General features: G+C 38.8%; 1 protein-coding gene across 1 annotated transcript in view; it reads left to right on the forward strand.

Moving 5' to 3' along the window:
- Nucleotides 1–19961, forward strand: part of adamts3 (ADAM metallopeptidase with thrombospondin type 1 motif, 3) — a 123929-nt gene extending 103968 nt beyond the window's left edge. The window contains exons 17-22 of the mRNA XM_084360176.1: nucleotides 1924–2087; nucleotides 5230–5386; nucleotides 6806–6938; nucleotides 11969–12176; nucleotides 13848–13965; nucleotides 16033–19961. Of these exons, the coding sequence (XP_084216302.1) occupies nucleotides 1924–2087; nucleotides 5230–5386; nucleotides 6806–6938; nucleotides 11969–12176; nucleotides 13848–13965; nucleotides 16033–16514 (1262 nt within the window). The 3' untranslated portion in view covers nucleotides 16515–19961. The remainder of the gene's footprint in view (nucleotides 1–1923; nucleotides 2088–5229; nucleotides 5387–6805; nucleotides 6939–11968; nucleotides 12177–13847; nucleotides 13966–16032) is intronic.
- Nucleotides 19962–20402: the final 441 nt, after the last annotated feature.

The raw sequence follows: 20402 nt of genomic DNA on the forward strand, positions 1-20402 counted from the left end.
AGTAATAGACCCTGACCAGTGGAGACTCATGTCCCTGAGCTACAGCATGCCATCATTTGCACTGAGAGAGAATACTCGCCTGGGAGACCGACTTTGCAGAAGCTTAAAGGATAGGCAGGTTTTATTCTGTTTTTAAATACTTTATTTTGGTGTATCACTGGGGGGGGGAGGGTGGATGAGCTTATGGAATCAGTCCAGTTATCCTTAGCTGCCTACATCAATGTCCAAACTAGAAACTGTGTGGTTGCTGGTGATAACTCTTTAGTAGATGATGTAAATCTTGTAGAAATGTAGCAATTTGTCCTGTTGCATTCAAACGTCAAGGATTGTGGCTTTTTGCAATAGAGATGTATTGAGTTGCATCCCAGCGTCACCAGCTGCACTATATGTGCAGAATTTAAACAGTACGACGACGAGTTTTAATGCAATTGCAGTGATTTTCTATTAGAGAAAAGCTTCAAACAAAAAAGCAAAAAATATTCTATCATAATCAGAAATGTAATTGACTTCATTGTTTCGATTGAGAGACCCCATAGCAGCAGAAAGTTCAGTTGTCATGGGAACAACTATGAACACTCGGGTACAATCGTGACTGTCGGTAGAAAACACAAAAACAAACAGCATGTTAAAGTTTGATCTTTAGTTGACCCATCCGTCTTTCTATTGCGTTGCTTTCTCAAGCCAGCTGTGATGGAGCAGTCTCCTGCCTTATCACGGCGCTGAAAGGCCCAGCGAGCGGTCAGTGTGAATGTTAGTGGCTACTGCAAAAGGAATATTGGCTCTGTGTGTCGGGAGAGAGCAAGACTGTGCCAGATGAAATAGCCTCCATCATCACAAAGCATCATTCACTGAGAAATGTCTGTTTGATGTGATTGGCTTTATTTTGACCAAACCCTGCGGTTCTGGATGAAAAAAAAGGAAGTCTCCATTGCAGATGTTGTTTTTAACAGAGAGAAGAGAGAATGATGAAAAATACACAAAAGCACTAAATATAAAGGTTTTGTGTATGTCTGGCTTTTTTCAGACCATTTGACATCTTATGCTAGAAAAAAGGTTCATTTATTTAGCATCAGAATGAATCCTCTGCTGAACTGTAGTTTTGTAAACAGCATCCATCCGTCCTTCCTGTCACTGTCATTATCAGGTGAAATGACATGTGCTGATGGATCACTGTAGACTTTTCTGACTTGCTTATGTTTCAAGGTTTCCTGCTGTTAGTTCTGCATTTCTGTCGGTGTCTGTCAATATTTCTTGTATACTCAGGCAGCACCAAATAAATGTATTCATCATTACTTCACAGCTAGAGTTGAATCTAAAAACTTAAGGCACAAGTTTTGAAGGAAAACAGAATGTTTTGACGCATTTAAAATCATATTTCCTGGCGCTCCAGGCTGATAATAACACTACTTTGTGTACTGATCATATGACATACAGGTCATCACTGGAGAACCTGATGCCAGTAATGGGACATTAGTTGCAGTTAGTTTGAGTCATGTTTGCTTTTGAATGAACATGTGGGTCAGCAAATAAAAACTAGGCTGGCTCCTTGCTATCCCTCAGTGTCATGCAGTATAAGTGTAAGACTGGCTCACCAGACTGAATGATCCGTGGGTCGTAATAGCTTTTCATTTTGCCCCATGGGCATGTTTTTCACACAAACGCCCATTTTCCTTTCAGCCTCTCACTTTTGACAAGTTTCATTACATAAGTGGTTTGGCAGCAGGTTCAGAATGAATTAGAGAACAAATGAGAGGTTGTAATGTTAACGCATAATTATTTCAAGTAAGTGCCCTGGGTAATACGATTCTATGAGTCACCCTTTTGAGACCATAAATTGAGGCTTTTTCTTTGTGAATAATTCAAAACTTCAGAAGAAAGCCATTTCAACTTTGTCAGTGTCTCATAACAAGTTACTGATTACAGCAATCAAGAACCAGGCGACGGGGCATTACATCCTAAACGGAAAAGGAGAGGAGGTCAAGTCCAGAAGCTTCATTGACTTGGGCGTTGAGTGGCACTACATCATCGAGGAGGACGTGGAGACGCTACACACCGACGGACCTCTGCATGACCCCGTGGTGGTTCTGGTAATGATACCTCCTTCTCTATCAAAGCTTCTTTTCAAATTAAACCAAACCAAACGTTCCCTTGACAGTATTCATTTGGTAAAAGAAGCAGGTCGGCCATCGAGTTCAAGCCCTCCATCCTTCTCATTCATCTTCTATCACTATCCGTTAAATTTGAATGGATTAAACTTATTAAACTCCAGTAATAACAAACTCTTTTTTAATATGACGTGCATTTTTAATATAAAAACAAAAAACAGGTCAAAAATATGAAGAGAATTTCAAGAGAATATTGAAATAAAAACACGAGAGAATAGCAAAAGATGAGGTCAAAACTCAGGTCCAGGGAAATGACAAGGCAAGATTTGGGCTCAACCAAAGAATATTACGCAGCAATCCCACTAAGACAGTTCACGAAATCACAACTATAGAATAAGTAGGAGTCAAAACCTTCAGTAAAAGCTTTGAATTAAATCCAATATTGACAGGCAGGACGTGAAGTGTAGCAAGGACTTGGGGTTATATGGTCACTTCTGTTGGAGCGGGTTAGTATTCAGGCAACAGCTCTCTGAACTCTGGGAGGTATTTCTCCTGCTGAGACCTGAGTGAGTTACTGCGTTAATCAAACCTGGTAGATCAAAGCATGGATGACCTACTCCAGGTCTGCCAATGAAAAAAATACTTGATCTTGGACATGTGTCTATGATTGTAATCACTTCAGGTACTTGGGCATGAGTCAAGAAACAACAGTGTAGATTATTTCCTTGATTAATAGATTCCTTGTGTCAAATGTGTTTGTCTATTACACATCGGAAAACAATGAAAAGTAGCATACAAAGATCTCAGATCTCAAGTGGCACTTATACAGTATGTGCCTTTTTTGTCCAATCAACAGTCTAAGGCCAAAGATACCCAATTTTGCGAAACAGAAATTGGAAAAAGGTTAACTCTCAAAAACTGCATATTAATTAAAATAAATCATAACAAGGCTTCTCAAGGAGATGCAACTTAATGAGTGAAATAGAGCTACTGCCCAAAAGACCTAGATTTTCAGATAGAAGGCTGTTAAACTGAAGTGTATAGTTTGAATCCTGTAGGAACACAACCAAAGAGTTCCCCCAGGCCCAGAAAGAGTAAAATTCCTAATAAAACTATGGCCAGCATCATAAAGACAGACAAATCAGTAAAATTATAATTAAATAGTGAAAATACCCCGTGGCTATTATCATGCATCATCTGCCAACCTGATGTACTATAAGGACTAATCTGTTTTTCGTCTGTCGTGACATCCTTTGGATCCGATCAGTGGGAACTTCAAAAGTTTTTTTGTGAAAGAAGTGATTAAATGATGGAGCAGACAAGATGAGCTATAATTGGATTAATCTTTTTTTTTCTTGTTCTGCTTTGTGGTTTCTTTCCGATTTCTCATCCCACAGGCTTTATGAGACTTTTGTGTCGTGTATTTAATACATGTTCATTCTTATTAAAGGTTTGTTGAGCAAAACACATCATCTCACCTTTTTGCCCTCATGCTGAGGCTTGATATTGATATACTTAATACATTGATGTCTATAATAAGTGTTAGTTAATAGGTAATAAAATAAAATATACAGTAGTCTTAAAATATCCTTATTTAAGACTACTGTATATAACACAGTTTTGAGATATTGATAAGCACTTAAAAGAAACTTGTCAACAGTTTATAGACGCTTAAGAACATTAATAACAGCCTTATGAGTTTCTTATACGTTTATAATGGCATTACAAACACATTAACTAACTAACTAACCTTATATGTTACCTGTTAAGCCTTTTATTGTTTTTTAATGATGAAACCGTACTTTTTAGTAAGTAAAGATTAACTAAGATCAATTCTTTAAATTCCAAGACGGATCTTTCAATATATGCAGAGTCCTGTGAATGTGTACCTGGTCCAAAGATAGCACCCGCCAGCCACAACATGCGGGAACGTTAATATTTTTGATAATGGAGCAGGTTAGAGGGTACCTACTGTACCTTGTACATTTTACTTTCTCAGAATATCTTTAATATCCAAGATAATTTATGAGTTTTGCTTTCATGATTGTGCAAAGACAAGATTTACAAGATTAAAGTTTAAAAAATGAAGTTAAGCTTAAATAGCTTTAGTTTCTAACTAATCGCTGTCAACTTCATCAATATGCATCACAATCTACCTGGTTTCCAAAACCTTTAATGGTGTAATGGCTCTTGTATAGACTGTGGAACTGACATATTGTGAATCAGGAGGATCCAGACACTGGAGTAAATTCAGTTTACTTCATTTAAAACAGAAACCGAGAAGAGGGCGTTCATCTGAAAAATGGTGGAGATTAGTGATTGGAGCTCATTGATGTTTCTGTCTGGGTGATAATTGGTAAACTCAGCATGCTGTTGTTCTCCTCCACCCACTGCACAGCGAGCCAGAGTCAGCCATATGAGAGCACATTCACTGAGAAATATTGGGGAATCTCTTTAAGGGAAAGGAGTTTATGTCTGGCCAAAATGTTGCTTGATTTGTCTTTGATCTTGATTTTTCTCTACCTGTTTATAATGATAACATGACTAAATGTGCGGGGTATTTTCAGTGATGATTTTAATCTCACTTCATAGAGCCAGCCATTTGATAACAAGTACTATATAATGTTGTAAAAGGTATGATATTCCATGTTATTTGTAAGAAAATGTGGAATATTTATAGTTTTTCAGCCTGCATTGGTGGTAGCATAATTAAAGTAATTTGTATGTGTGTTAATCTCTCAAAACCCAATATCCACAACAACACCTGATTTTAAGCTTCTCCATTTAGGTACTCCTGCAGAGTGTTTTATTCAGCCAGCTGTTTTCATTTTGAAATTGAACTCTCTAATCCGCTCTGCAACATCCCTGTAAAATATACGTGATCCAAAGAAAAGTTCAGAAACAGCAGATGAGGTTTCCGTAGACCAGTGTTCAGTCTTCTGTTGTTCATGAACTCTTAAGATTTATTAGAACCTCGAGTGGGTTTATGGAAAATGCTCCCTGCTCTCGAGATTAAACGTAACTCATTTATTTGCACTAATTTGCACTTCAAGTATTCTAATGCAAATACACTAAACAGAGGATGTTGCTATAAAGGTACTGTGTTTCTTCCTCTGGTTTGCAGATTATACCCAAGGACAATGAAACACGGTCCACTTTAATGTACAAGTACATCATCCATGAAGATTCAGTGCCTGTCAACAACAACAATGTTATCCAGGAGGACACATATGAGTGGGCTCTGAAGAGCTGGTCTCCATGTTCCAAACCTTGTGCCGGAGGTAAGAGATAAATTACCATCAAATTAGAAGAGAACAGATGAATCATTTATTTTCTTTCTTTCTTGTACAAAAACGTTTTTCAATATATTATAGGCATAGGCAGCCTTCAAATTAACGGTAATGCAACTTGGAATAAACAAGAAGAGCTGTGTGTTTTAATGACCTGCTATTGTATGTCTGTAGACACATGCTCAGGGCGGTTGTATTAAAAAATTCAAAAAACGATTTTTACATTAGCGATTGTAATATGATTGGCATCTCTCTGCAAGACGTACACCTTACATACTTCTTGTTATTTTTGGATACAGCAAATCCCCCGTCTCATAGCTGGCAGGACGCCACAAACACATCTGCTCGACACCTATATTAATAATCTTATTTATACATTATGTTTGCAGTGTATTTCCTGTTTGGAAAGGATGATAGTTATGGACACATGATTCAAAAGTACATAAAAAAAACAATAGGAGTTTTGTTTGAGTCTTTATGAATGTTTTATGATATAAAATAGAACTCAAAATATACTTTTAGACAAAATATTTTTGTTTATGTTAAATGTTGTTGAACATACATCTGTATTGAGTGAATGGAGAAGTGTTGAAGCTAAGAACAGCCATGCTTGCAATTATTTTTTTAACGCCGTTATCTCAACATCATGGGTTAATGATTGCTCGAGATAACGTGGCTCATTTTCTCACGATAACAGGTTAATTTATCCTGTTATCTTGAGAAGACAAACAGCCGATTTTCCGGGATAACAAGTTAATTTAATACGAGGAAATGACTTAATTAGATTCATAAGAGTGGCTCATGAATTATGGGCCGGGTTTGGAAGTTGCAAAGCAAACCACATTAACTTTTTTATAAACTTTTGCCATTTGTTTTAAGAATGTTTTACCTAGTGATTTGACATGAAGGTACATTATTGGCTAATTGTTGTAAGGGATAGGCGTACATAAAGTGGTCAATTTAAACTGAACTCTCATTGGCATGGGGGAACCAGAGAAGAAACTCCCCACACTGGTGGGTCTTTGAATGGTTTAATTAAGTATGCGTACACATAAGTACGATTTAAGTACGTTCTGATGCGTAGAGCTGACATGGCACTGCTGATCTCTGAAAAGGGTTATAAGTAGTAAGAGATAACGGGTTAATTTTCTTGGAATCTCGAGACAACAACAACTTAATGCCATTAAGAAAATCAGTTGCAAGCACAGCTGTTCTCTGCGCCATTAAGGAAGAATAATAATAAAGGAGACCACAAATCTGAGCAAGTATTCAATGCTCCACAGCTTTTGGTACTTGACAAGTTTTGATACGGTTGAATTTCCAGCCTGTGAAAAATGGCTGGGTAATGATCGAAATGTATACAATTGCTTCTTTAAATGTTCCCTTGTTTCACCTTTGCGTCTTTTACAGGTTATCAGTACACCAAGTATGGCTGTCGAAAGAAAGGCGACACCAAGATGGTCCATCGAGGCTACTGCGACGCCGGCAAGAAGCCAAAACCCATCCGCAGAATGTGTAATCTTCAGGACTGCACACAGCCTCAGTGAGTACACACTTTCCAACTTCACTCAAAGGAAAATATATTGAGGAGTTATTACAAGTGCTGATTAGATTCAAACTGGGACTTAGCTGCAGTCTATTAAGATAAAACGTTAAAGTGTCTCCACTCAGTGTGAGCTGAATTTAAATGAGCTTATTCTTAACTGTGGTGTCTGCAATAGAGAGGGTATGGAGAGAAAGAAGGCTCTCCAAAATCTGCTCTGTTACATCGAGAGGTTAAGTATGATCATTATGGGCTTTCAAACCGAGAGTAAAACAGAACAGGATAAAAGTTTCAGAAACTGTCACAAATCTTGAACACCTTGTACAACTGCTGCCAAATTCAAAAGAAGATATACATTCAGTATCATTTTCAAACAATCCTGCTTCCAACGCATTTTTGCAAGTTTGCTAAACTGCGACCATCAGCCAGTCAGTGTGTTTTGTATTCAGAGATGCAAGTCAAAATTTTCTTCATACTCCCAGTTTTGCACTGCATTACCATAAAGACTGGAGACTTGTGAAAGAGATTAAAAATACAAAGAGCGTAGAGGTCATTTAGTCAATAGATAGATTTAGTCACGCTGAAGGGCCTTTAACAATGGTTAAAAACTAAAAGGTGCACTATGTAGTTTTGGGGAAGAAATTGATGTTCTTCGACTTTGACTTTGGCTTTTTTTTCTATCTGAACAAATTAAATAAACAAACTCTCTTCGTTTTCATGACTGAATGAACAAACTGACCTTAAAGGACAACACAGTTTCATACTGTTTAACTGTGTTTATATTTGGCGGACCCTGCCACCTTTCTAGCTTCAAACAGTGTTCTAGGGACATTATTTTCCTCTGAGAACAATTTGTTTATTCAGATATGGAAAAAATAAATATTTCTGAGTTTGTATTATTACCTCATTAATATTCTAAATATTAAAAGTTTGAAGTTCTTCTCCAATAATAAATAGTGCCCCTTTAGAGGTGTTGAAATAGGCTGATAATAGATAAACTTGTAAACTGCATCAAAGATTAAATCAGAAATATTGGGAAAAAATTCGATCAGACGAGGAATTGAATCATTCTAACTTAATGGAGTCATTGCATGGGGCATTAAATGTGTCTCTGCTATACTTTTGACATCCAGCTGACAAAAAAACAAAAAAGTTTCCCAACTTCAACACAGATTACATTAGTGATTCCCATTTGACATACTGTGTCCGGAGCAGCAGCATTAATCTGTATTTATACTTGTCTCTTAATGTTTGTTTTAATGCTGCTTTAAATCTAGATGGACTCAAACCTTCAGAGACCCAGCCAGTCAGTAAAGCCACCAAAATACTGACACAGGGATAATTGTACACTGTTTAGCCTTGATTTTCCTGTGCAGAGTGTCTAGACAGGTCTACTTTTTAATCAATACATCCTTTCAGTGTGACTTGAGTGAGAATGAGCTTTGTCGCAAGATATCAGTCTGCTTTATATTTTGCCAAACAAGGACATACGGATTAGAAACAAGACAATGTGAGGGCGAAACGGCCTCCCTGGGTGAGGACACACTCAAGCTGCTACACTCCTTATGGAAGCAGGGGTATGGAAGTAAAGTACATTTCTGAGGAAATGAATGTGTCGACTGAGGTGATGGAGTCTAAATGCACGGTCCGGACAAAAGAAGGCCTGCAGGTGATTAAAGAGGGCTGCTTAAGCTGATGAATGGTGCAGGCTGTGAATGCACCAAGACGAGAGGGAAGTTTAAAGGCAGATGCCCTTAAAAAACTGCAGCCAAGATCATCCATCCAAATCTTACAGCTGCATGAGCATCTGCTTCTTTAGGTCAATACACGGCCATGATGCAAGACCTCGCATGTGCTAATGTTACCCACCGGCAGCTGTGTTCATCTTCAAACCAAAGGAGCGAGAGAGGAGAGAGATCTGACACTGGATGGAGCGTTCACTCACTGCTGTTAAGGGACTTCTCTTTGAGCACCTTCCTAGACCTAAAGCGTCATGTTAAAACCAAGTTAAAATTTGTTTTGGTGCAATTTAAAGAATTTGAGAGATTATGAGAGCTGCAGCCTTGGTGGAGGTATGTGCTCTCCGAGTATGTGCGCTACTTTTCCTTTCACTGGCTTTGTACTTTGGTATCTGAGTCGGTCTGTGTGAGGAGACAGACTTTAAAGAAAGGTGAATTCCCTCAATAGCTGGCCAAATTTTCTTTCATCATTGCTGGACTCCCCACCTTGCATCATGACTGAGATTTTCAGGCAAACTTAAGGAGAAGAGGAGCGGAGGCAGAGGAGATACAGTAAGAAATGCCAGGGAGGAGATGTGGGACCGTGTGCCTCAAAAAGATACGAGCCGGGCCCTGACGATGTAGGGTAACATATGATTACCAGCCGTGACACCATCAGCTGGTAATGTGTGTCATCATGGCAAAATATGTGCCTGAAGACATCTTTTGTAGCGGGAACTAACACAGAAGCCGTTTTGACAACTGCCAAGTTCAAGAATGCGCATAGTCCTACCCATGAGTGCTGAGATCTTACGTACTGACAGTAATCACTACAGAGTAGTAATTGGTCACAATGTGAACATGTTGAAGCTAGTCGCGGCTGGTGTGATCAAAATGGTCTCTGGCGTTAAATCTATATCCCTCATACAGTATGTTGCTGCTCATTAAATCTGACAAACTGCTACATCCTTTTCACACAAACAAATGCAAATAGGCAGAACAACAGCTGGATACGTCCCAACACAGCAGTGTGAGAGAAAGGGTTACCGTGCAAGACATTAAAAGCTTGCCATCATAATGCAAAAGATTTAGAAAAAGTCCTGAACAAACACTTCTAATCCTCACAAACGACTAAGCAGCACTGAGAACAAAAAGCAGATGGGTTTGTCAGTCTTAACAAGGAGTTTTGACCACTTCTGTACCCCTACAGTACTGCAGCCTCTGAATTTTTGATGTTGTATGCGGCAGAGGCAAAATCATATCACAGCTTAAGAAATCCAGCTGAACTGTAAAGTTATGACCCAAACTAACTGCTGTAATCATCCATCATAGTTCGACTTGTTTCTATTTGGACCTTTTTGACCTTATTTGCACATTAGGATAACTGCCAATATTTAGATTGTGCTAACTTTTGGTTTTGCCTCTAATTAATCTGGATTAGATACTCTGAATCTCTGAATCTGAGGTCAGATCATCTGGATCTGGCTTGTTCAAAACCAGTCTGACTGTTTATGTTTATCAGTTATCTTGAGCAAGAGATTGTCATTTACTAATATTTTCCTTTAAAGGGTCATTTCACCTAAATCTCAAATGCACTGCATGCCCCCTACCTATCTAGACAATCAGTTTGGGTTAAATTTGCAGCAATTTTTGTTTGTTTTTCCGGTTTTCCATCCCATAGCCCACCCACCCGTCTGTCCATACAATTCTTGGGAATGAGATCTCTCTTCTTGTGAGGGAATTTCTTCAAATTTGGTACAAATGTTTACTTTTACTACTCATGGTGCCCAATTTTCGTGAACACCATATCTCAGGAGTGCAGGATAAAATGATAAGGTTATGACATTCAATATCCAAAAAGTCAGAAGTTAAATGCAATGTGACATTATAGTATTCTGCAAAAAATGTTCTGCCCATTATTCAACACCATAGTGCAAGAACAGCAACTTGACTGGTGCGTGGAGGCATACAACCGTGAGGCGGTAATTCTAGTTATACAACGCATCTTCAGTGAAAACTAAGAAACCCAACAGAAATGTCTCTGTCTCCCCTGAGATACTTACTCACTGCCAATAATCTTTAATGGGAGTGCAAAGGCTCTACAAATAAATCAAAATATGTAAGAAGAGATAGTGTTAAAGTGGAAAATATACTCCATGGAGTGGATTTATGATTTGAGTAGACTAACCCTTTGTAAAATACACCCATGGCCGATCAAGCTTTTGTTAGAATTTAATGAGTCATTACGAGTGCTTCCAAGTACAAAATCAAGTATTCTCCATTACCTACACATCATGTCATTATCCTCTGTTAAATATTAATGCCTTGTCTCTGTCTGTCATACACACACACACCCACACAGACAGATACAGTCCTTCTGGGAAAATCAACTTCACTGAAAGACTCGGGGGAAGAAAACAGTCACACAGCTGGTGTCTGATGTTTTTATAAGTGGGAATTAATACAAATGTTTGATTTGAGAGTGCTAGTCAGTCAGCATGACAGCTTTCAGTATTTGAAATGGATGTGCTGCTTCAGGTCTGGGAAGTGTCGGGTGAGTCTAAACTTCTAGGAGAAGTTTGGGAAGCGTTCAGAACGCTCAGGCTTTGTGTCCAGTAAACATCTCATAGCTGCATGCCAATTCTCTCTATGTATTTGTATCCTACGTCAATGAATGCTATGTTTAAAGCTCTTCACATCTGCTCCTGAATTCCAATCGATTCTTCTTTGCTGGCCTGCAAAGAAGCCTGAAATGCATCACTTTCCATTGTGCCCCCTTTTTGTCCTCCGTTCAGAAGACCCATTTACCGTCTCAACAGCCTCGATGTGATTGTAGATTCATAAACGTTGTGAGAGATTTCATCTTGAATTCATCCAGATTCCATCAAATTAAACACAACAAAAGTGAAGATAAAGAAAAACATGTAGCAACATGGAGTCCAAGAGTCTTTCTGAATATTTACAGTTCCATATATATCCTCAATCAGCCTTTTGAAGTTAACTTTTCTGCTCACTTTAAACTGGAGGAGAATATTCTCAGCTTTTACTGAAACTATAACTTGTACCGATATAAATCAGATGTATGTTCCCATGCAGGAAGAAGTTGGTTCCTGCTGCCAGATGACTAATCAATTAATTAAGTAGTCAATCAACAGAAAATTAATCAGCAACTGTTCTATAATAACTATTAATCAGTTTGAAGGCAAAAAATGCCAAACATTTGATAATTCCAGTGGCCCCTCACTGAACTGTTTATAAAATAGTCAAAAGTAGCTCATGTCTTCAGTAATAACCTCACTTTGATTTCTCCAGATGGATCTCAGAGGAATGGGAGCATTGTACCAAAACCTGCGGCAGCCTGGGCTTTCAGATACGGACAGTTCGGTGTGTGCAGTTCCTCCACGACAGCACCAACCGCTCCGTCCACAGCAAGTACTGCAGCGGGGAGAAGCCAGAGAGCCGGAGGCCCTGTAACAGAGTCCCATGTCCTGCCCAGTGGAGGACCGGAGCGTGGTCAGAGGTACAGTATCCACATGATCTACTTGAAAGAGGCTGAAAGAGAGATTTTCTTTAAAACTCTGTTCTTCCTTCATCTGGGTGTGGATCATTTAGCCACGGATCCATCTGATTGATCATAATCATCATGTCATCTTGTTTCCAATTAACTTATGTTGGCTTACTCGCTACCAGATCACCATTTTCCTGTAAATGTGTCAATGCAACTGCAGCTTTAACATGCCTGATATTTGATTTAAGCAGCGTCACATCTCATCCGAAAACACAGCGGTTTTAGTCAACCAATTCCCTGCATCCAAATGAGACCTTTGAAACCATCCAAAAATCCAATATATCAGACATCCAGCTCAGCAGTGGAGAGCAGATACGAGCTAATAAAATGCAATTCTTCATGTCAGCAGTTAATTTGTGAATTGTGGTCAGATTTCTGATAGCATGGCTTGGAGCATAGCTGCATATATGAGCATGACAGTAGTTCTCCAGTTTTTTAATTTCTTCTTATAAATTGCCTTGTGACATGAATGATGAAAATGAAAATACACAAGTTCCTCCTTTTACCGGCTCATATGGCATCTGAACTGCATTTAACAATAGTGTTGTAATGCGAGTTTAGACCCCGTCTAAAGGAAAAAGTGTTCATATCTGCCATCAACACTTAAGTTGACAGTTATTGACAGAGGGGGTGATTAATCTTTTTGGCAGTGTTGAGCACTCTGTGAGCCAATGGTGTTAATGATAAGAGACAGAAGCAGCAACAGAAAAAGAGAGAGAGAAGTGGGAACTGGAAATAAATATTAGATAACGGGAAGGTTTCAGCCACGACACAACAAACATGCAATTCAGTAGAAGGTAGAAAAAACGGAAGAAAAATTTGTCAGCACAGTTTTTTTTGTGTGTGTGGGGTTTTTTTTTTTTCCTTTTATGCCAGAGCATTTTTCATCATCCCTCCAACAAATGTTATTCAGACTCCAGCGTATTTGGCACATAGCATATTTGGATGAGTCCAAAGTGATTCGCAGTTCACTTGTTTTTAGAGATGCCAAAACGTGTTGCTAAAGTTGGCTGACAAATTCTTGTAGGCGTAGCCTATTTGACCTGAACTAACTCTCGAATGCATAGTGCAAATACAACCAAATCTATGAGGCATGTGCATCTACTCTGAGTGAGGTTTTTATATATATATATCACTGGCACTCAAGCAAATGATATGTTTAAATGGGATCAGTGGTAATGAGGTAGACTAACTGAAAACCCAACTCATCTCTGTGCAAAGCTTTATTTTTACCAGATTACATTTGGGTTATCACTGTGTGTATTCGAAGCTGCCAGATGGAGATATATTAAAATGAATATAAATTGCAGCTTGCTAGTCTATCAGCTGTTTTGAATTCTACAGTGACTTTACAGAAAATGAAGTAAAATGAAGTTGAGATGTCCAAACAAGCAACAATAAAGTAAGCTTTGTGTTATCCGTAGGACAAAATGTTTCAGCAGGACGTGATAGACTTCACCTCTTGCAGCTAGCCAAACATTATGTTTCATGGTGACAGCTGAACCTTAAGTCGGCTTATTATCCCACCCACCTATCCTGACATTTCCTGTTGCCTGTTTGAGCTGCCTTCACTTGTGTTCCCTCACAGTGTGTGAGTAAGTCGCTGCCTGTGCTCTTCCACAGTGCTCTGTGACCTGTGGAGAGGGAATGGAGAGGCGTCTGGTCACTTGCCGGATTGGAGATCAGTGTAACGGAGACAAACCTGAAAATGTGAGACAGTGCAGACCGGGACCCTGCCATGGTAAGAACAGCATTTCTTAAGAACTGAAGACAAATGAATACCTCCTCTGTGGATCAACATTTCAGCACATTTTGGCTTCTTCAAATCATGTATTGTTCCAACCTTCCAGCAGCCTTTGGTTTTCATTCATTTCTGTATGGCATAAAAATCGATGGGCAGACTCGTGATTCATCACAGTGAACATGAAGTCGGCATTAATTACTTCCATTATTGTTGGATGGTAAATGCAGTTCAAGTGCAGATTTACTAGAAATGCCTGCACTCATCTCAGAGCAATAGTGACTTTGTGTGACACAAAGATTAATATGCAAACTTAAGGTGGATATTGCTGTGTAACTGAAATGTCCAAGTCAGCTTGGTGACTTTATTTTTGGCTCTTTTTATGCTGTGTTTAAGCATGGACGGAAATAAAATAGAAGTAAACACAGAGCACCTCACCAGGAGACAGGTTGTCTAATGACGATGCTTTAAAACAGCTGACTTGGATAATAAGGGGAAATTTCAAAGAATTACAATCTACTTTAAATAGCCTCACATCCTTTCTAGCATTCATTTTAAAAAGAGCATTTTCTAGTCTCAGTTTAATATATAACTGTCATTCTCAAATGTCTACACATGCAAATACTTTTGTTAAAACATAAATGCCAAGTTGATATTTGCAACCGAGATACAGGGATAAACTAGGATGGAGACGCAAACGCCACACCCTCTCATCTGTGCATAAAAGCACGTGAGGTATATCCTGTATTGATCCACAGTATACGTGGCTGCTCAAAAATATTACTTACAGGGTTCTCAAGAGCTTTAAAATCAATATGGCACTGAATATACAGAGAGTAATGATTACACCGCATCAATACATAATAAACGTGCATACTTTGAGGATATTTAATTGAGCATACTGATGAGGTGAGTTCAGTTGAAAGCAAACAGCAACTTCTCATACAGTATGCTGTAGTGCATTTATACCATCCAAATTAGAAAGGTCAATAAAAAGAAGAAAGATTTTAAAACAGCTGAATGAGGAGTCTGAAACTCAAGATATCTGTTTTGCTTCCAGTAGTTTTTGTCCTTAGTGTTTTATTTTTAAGCTGAGAAACAAACCAATGTGTCCCAATGCCATATTATGTATAATTATTTGCACATTTTTTTGTACAACCCACTTTGTGCCTCCCTTGCGTCAGCCTCCTCAAAGACTCTTCTAACAATGTAGTGGTTAACAAAGGTTCTGTCCACTGCACAATAAAAAAGATTGTAGGTATTAGCTACCATCTTTGTGTGGATTTGGAGTCACACAGTTTACAGGTTAAAAATATATTTTTTATTGTAAGCCTTCAGAGCAGCAGTAAGCGTCAACAACCCTTTTCAAATGAGAAACAGATGTTTATGAATGTTATTAGAAGGTGATGCTTATGTTAACACATGAAAGGCACTAACTGGTACTTTACCGGTGCTTACGATCACAATGCCCTTCACGATCGCTTCAACATCTGTTCCATTTTCTCGGCAAGCGAGTCAGGCAAGAAAGCACGCTGTTAATCTATTAGAAAGAGTATCACTGCTGTTTCTGTGTTTGATGTAGTCTATGTCTATGGTGGTCTATGCCTATTGCTCCAGAAGAAGCAACGTCCTGCTTATCCAGGAACACATTAAAGGCTCTAGTTAAAAATTAATGAGGTCATTTTAAAGATCGTCTTTCTGTGTGATTAGAAAAGGGAACCTATCTATCACTGCAGCGCCACTCGCCAACATGTGAATAAGGGGAAAACCAGCAATTTTTTCCACTTTGCGCACCGGTATGTGCAGTGGTATGGATCTGGGATCACAGCTCTCCTCTTCACAGAGAGTTCAGCTGAGTGTCCATCACTCTGCTGAATGTGCTCTGCATGAAATGTTCTATAGTTTTTTTGTGGCACAAACACTCAGCTGTCAGTCTCCTAAAAGCAATGCTGTAGTGCTCTGTAATGCATCTACTTCCACGCCACTTTTTTGATCCCCTCCCTCTCGCCACTTTTCAGCACTGTGTCTCATGCACTGGGCTCACACTGTATGCTCTTTGCCTTTCAGATGAGCCATGTAATGGAGACAAATCCATCTTCTGCCAAATGGAGGTCCTAGCACGGTACTGCTCTATCCCAGGCTACAACAAACTGTGCTGCGACTCCTGCAGCAAGCGCAGCGGAGCTCTGTCTCTGTTTTCAGACGCGGCTGAGACAGAGGAGCACGTCCGCTTTGGATCAGCCTCCCAGCTGCTAGAGACATTAACTGCCTCTGTAGCGGCCAACGGCACTCGTAGTGGGAAACAAGGCTCAGGCAAAGGATCTGCCCCAACAGGCAATGCCGCGAAACAGGTCACCACCCCTGCTCCACTTAAGAAATCCCCAGCGAAGATCACTACAGCACCAAGGCGGGTACCACGACACATCGGGCTCACTGGCAAGAAGCTGCGTGCCATGACAACATTCCCCCTGGCAGAACCTACTGAGGGTCAAAGGTCAAGCAGCTTGACAGATAGTCGGTGGCCTACATATTCTGACGTGGGGAGATGAAAGTGACGCCCTTTTCCCATCTGAACTCTTAATGTACAGTAGATAATTCAGCTTCATCCTGAGTCTTTTCACACCAAAAACACCACAGAGCGAGAAACAGAGAGAAAGAGAGAAAAGTGCTGGTTCACTTTGTTGCTAAGACTTTCCCTTTCCTTTTGCCCCTGATATTGACTTTCATACTTAATATTGAGAGGAGAAAATATTACAATCATATTAAGGTAAAGGGGGAAATGGACCAAAGGTAATTTTCATCTGTGTCAAATGAAAAGCTTAATGAAACACAGCTGCAGTAGTTCATAGTGAATAATTATGGTGGTTCAAAATAGCCAAAGGACAGATTAAATTAAATTAAATTAAATTAAATAATCTATTTTTCTACACTGCTCCAAACTTCAAACATCTCAGTAAATGTTACAAAGAAATGGTTGTGTAATTCCAACCAAACTCTTAACTTTTTGACACAAGTGAGTCATGAAGCCTTGCATTTCCCCTCTGATTGGTCTTTTCTCTGGCTTTGTCATTTAATGAATCAGGCCCTGATGACTGCGGAGCGTTGCAGCAGGTCCTCCGGCAAACGCTCTGCGGATAGCGAGAGAGAAAATGTCAGCAGGTGCAGTCATTAAAGTGACAATGTGAACATTCATGACAACAGATCATCTGATGCAGCTGAAAATCCCCTTTTTACTTGAAACAAACTGCCATTGTCTTGCCAAAAAATTCAAGATTGAAGCTTGGCTCATATAGAATCCAGCTGTCCCAGTACTTGAGGAGTCATAGCATATACAGTATCATCCACCGGACTTTATATGGCCACATGTGGAAAGTGGCCAGAGATAAACAAGTGAAAACCATTAGGAAAATGGTTTTAGTTGTATAGATGTTTGATATCCAGTGACGTCTGTTTAGTGGCACTCCACAGTTTGTATGGAAATGGGTATTTATAAAGGTTCCTGTAAATACTGTGCATGAAAATATCAGTATTATTTTAATAAGCTAAGGATATTTTCAAGCACCCTTTCAATCAATTAGAATATTATGATTATTTCTAATGTTTACATTTTCAGCAGCAGTGTTGAATGGACATTAACAGTCACTGTTACACACTCAAATGCTGGTGCAAGGTTCCCATGGTAATGTTTTAAAAGAATAGTTCAACATTTTAAGAAATAGGATTATTTGCCTAATTGCACAGAGTAGATAAGAAGATTGGTTCCACTTTCATATCTGTGCAGTCAATACAACACTTCAGCCAGGAGACAGTTATCTTAGCTTCGCATAAAGACTGGAAGCACTAGTTCATTAATGAATCTGTTATATTCTGTTTATTCCGTACAAAGCTGAAGTTTAAAAACAAAAAAAATATATTTTGTTATCTTTGGAGAGAGCCAGGCCAGCTGTTTCTCCCTGTTTCTAGTTGTTACAATAAGCTAAGATAACTTTCTCCTGGCTGTAAGTTTATGTTTATTGTGCAGAAATAAAAGTGATATTCGTATTCTCTTGCAGCATTTGGCAAGAAAGTGATAAAGTGCACTCCCCAAAATATCAAACTATTCCCATTACTTCATCCCAGCCTTTATCCTTTTCTACATCAGAAGTATTTATGGTGCTAGCCAGCAACCTTTTTGACACGTTGTATTGCCCTCTTGTCAAAGTTTTTGCTCAGAAAGGTTGAAGTTGTTAGGTCAAAGAAGGGAACAAACCAGGGAACATATTTAACAATACGTGTCACGTGTAAATACTGTATATTAGATACAGCCGACTCTTGTTCAGCTTGGACAGACTATAAGAAGGACGTGACTTTTCACTATGCAACTCAAAAATGTATACTTCTGTTCTACTTTGATGAAACCACAAAATAAGCAAACACGCAACTTGAAATGTGCTCTGGTGTTAAGTTTTATGTTAACATAAGTTAACAATTAGATTTCAAACACTTAAAGCTTCATTAAGCGTTTTTTGACCACTAGGGGGGGAAAGACTCTCAAACAAACTCGCAGTACAGTCCGCATGTGCCCATTCACCTATCAAGTGTTACTGGCTAACCTGTCTGCAAACAGCTGCATGTTTGCACATCCAGCAGAAACAGGGCAATATGAGCATCTCATTGAATCCTGTGTCTGTACTATTTGGTCTTTACCAACTCCTGAGGGAAATCTGTCTCCTCAGCTCGGTGCTGTTTGGTGCTGACTAATGTGCTATAAGCTGTGTAGTGCTGTAGAGTTGGGTGTTAATTCTCAGTGGGTTAATCTCTGTGAGAGACCCTTTACCATTACACAGAGTCATTTTAGTCCAATTTTTATATCAAAAATCTCGCTTAATGGAGCTTTAAGCTCATTACATTCTTTCACATTCAGTCTGAATAAGGTTGTACTGAATATATTGTGTTTACAGGAACAAAGCCTCACTGTAAGCACAAGAAGCTGGACCTTCAGAGGAGTATTACTGTATGTGGAACATGGTTTTTTACCAAAGTGTTTCCTAAATGGCTTTTTTTTTTGATGGTGGAAGAAGGTTCAGGAGAGAGAAAGCTATTTATTTAAAATTTTAAGGAATTCCTCACAACCACCATGCATCTGACTGCAATAGCAAAGACACAGATTTGTGTTTTCAGCAAAGAAATAGCTCGCAACTATTCACACTCACTCCTGTGTGCCAATGTATAGTACATGTATATAGCATTGAGTACATAAATATTTATTGAAAGTTAAAGGGTTCTGCTTTGTTTTTACAGTATGTGCAGTGCCAGCTGGTCAATAAGCTGCAGCCATTAAACAACTGAAAACTGATCACATTCATGACGCCCTTTTCTTTTTTCAGCCACATTTTCAAATTTTAAATGGCTTTCTACTTTAAAAAAAAACAAAAAAACATGATAGACTAGAATTGACATTGTTTTTTGCAAACAATTAGATGTAAATATACATGCTCAATTTTGAGATGTTTTACTTGTCGTCAGAAAGCTGTCTTTTTACAGCTGTTTCGTAGAAGTTGTTAACAGAGCTGTTACATCAGAGCAACATGTACTGGCAGACAAATGCTTTATTTTAACCAATAAAACATTATTAGTGTAGTAACAGTAAAGTTGTTTTTATGCTGTTTGTAGTTGTCAGTGTTGTCTAACCATTTCCTCCCCTGTCCTTTTCACATCCTTTAGCCTACTTGCTGCCTATACAACATTGCTGCTTGTTATGCAGAGCTTGTAATGAAAACTAGGGTAGCTGTAGATGTTACATTGACAATCCCTGAGCCTCAGACAGATATTACTGCATAGGATTCTCCATGTACTGTATCAATACCCCTGTGCTATCCATGCATTGAAGTATTATGATTGTCATGACTGTCAGTCACTCTCTGCTCTATTTGCTTTTCTATGTATTTGTGTAGATTGAAGTGTACACTACTGATGCTGTTTGTTGTAATGGGGAGCACATAGCAATAAAAGATATGATTAACTAGTCTGATTTCCTGCTTTCAGGCTTTCTCCATCATCATTTATGCATTTGCAAGGTTCAGTACTGCATCCTAAGTCAAATTAAGTCTGATATCTGTAGCCCAAAAACAACCTTTTAACCTTGTGAGTAGTAGATTAAAGTGCAAATATGTATTACATATTCTTACCAAAACTTCTAAAACTAGAAACTAAAAAAAAAACCACAAGAAGTCAGGCTTTTTCTTTTATGGCATCTCGTAGGCTTTTGGAGACAGTCCAAACAACCACAAGAATAAAGTCCTATGGAGCATTTTCATTTTTCCATGGTGACTTTTGACATTTTGTTCAGATATACATGAGCTGGATTTAATTAAAAGGCTGTATATCTGAAAGAGGAGGGGATTATAAGATTTTAAACGAGGAATAACTGGAATTAATTAATTTTATTGTTAAAGGTT

This window comes from Pagrus pagrus (assembly GCF_965226575.1).
Source record: "Pagrus pagrus genome assembly, chromosome: 8".
Classification (NCBI taxonomy): domain Eukaryota; kingdom Metazoa; phylum Chordata; class Actinopteri; order Spariformes; family Sparidae; genus Pagrus; species Pagrus pagrus.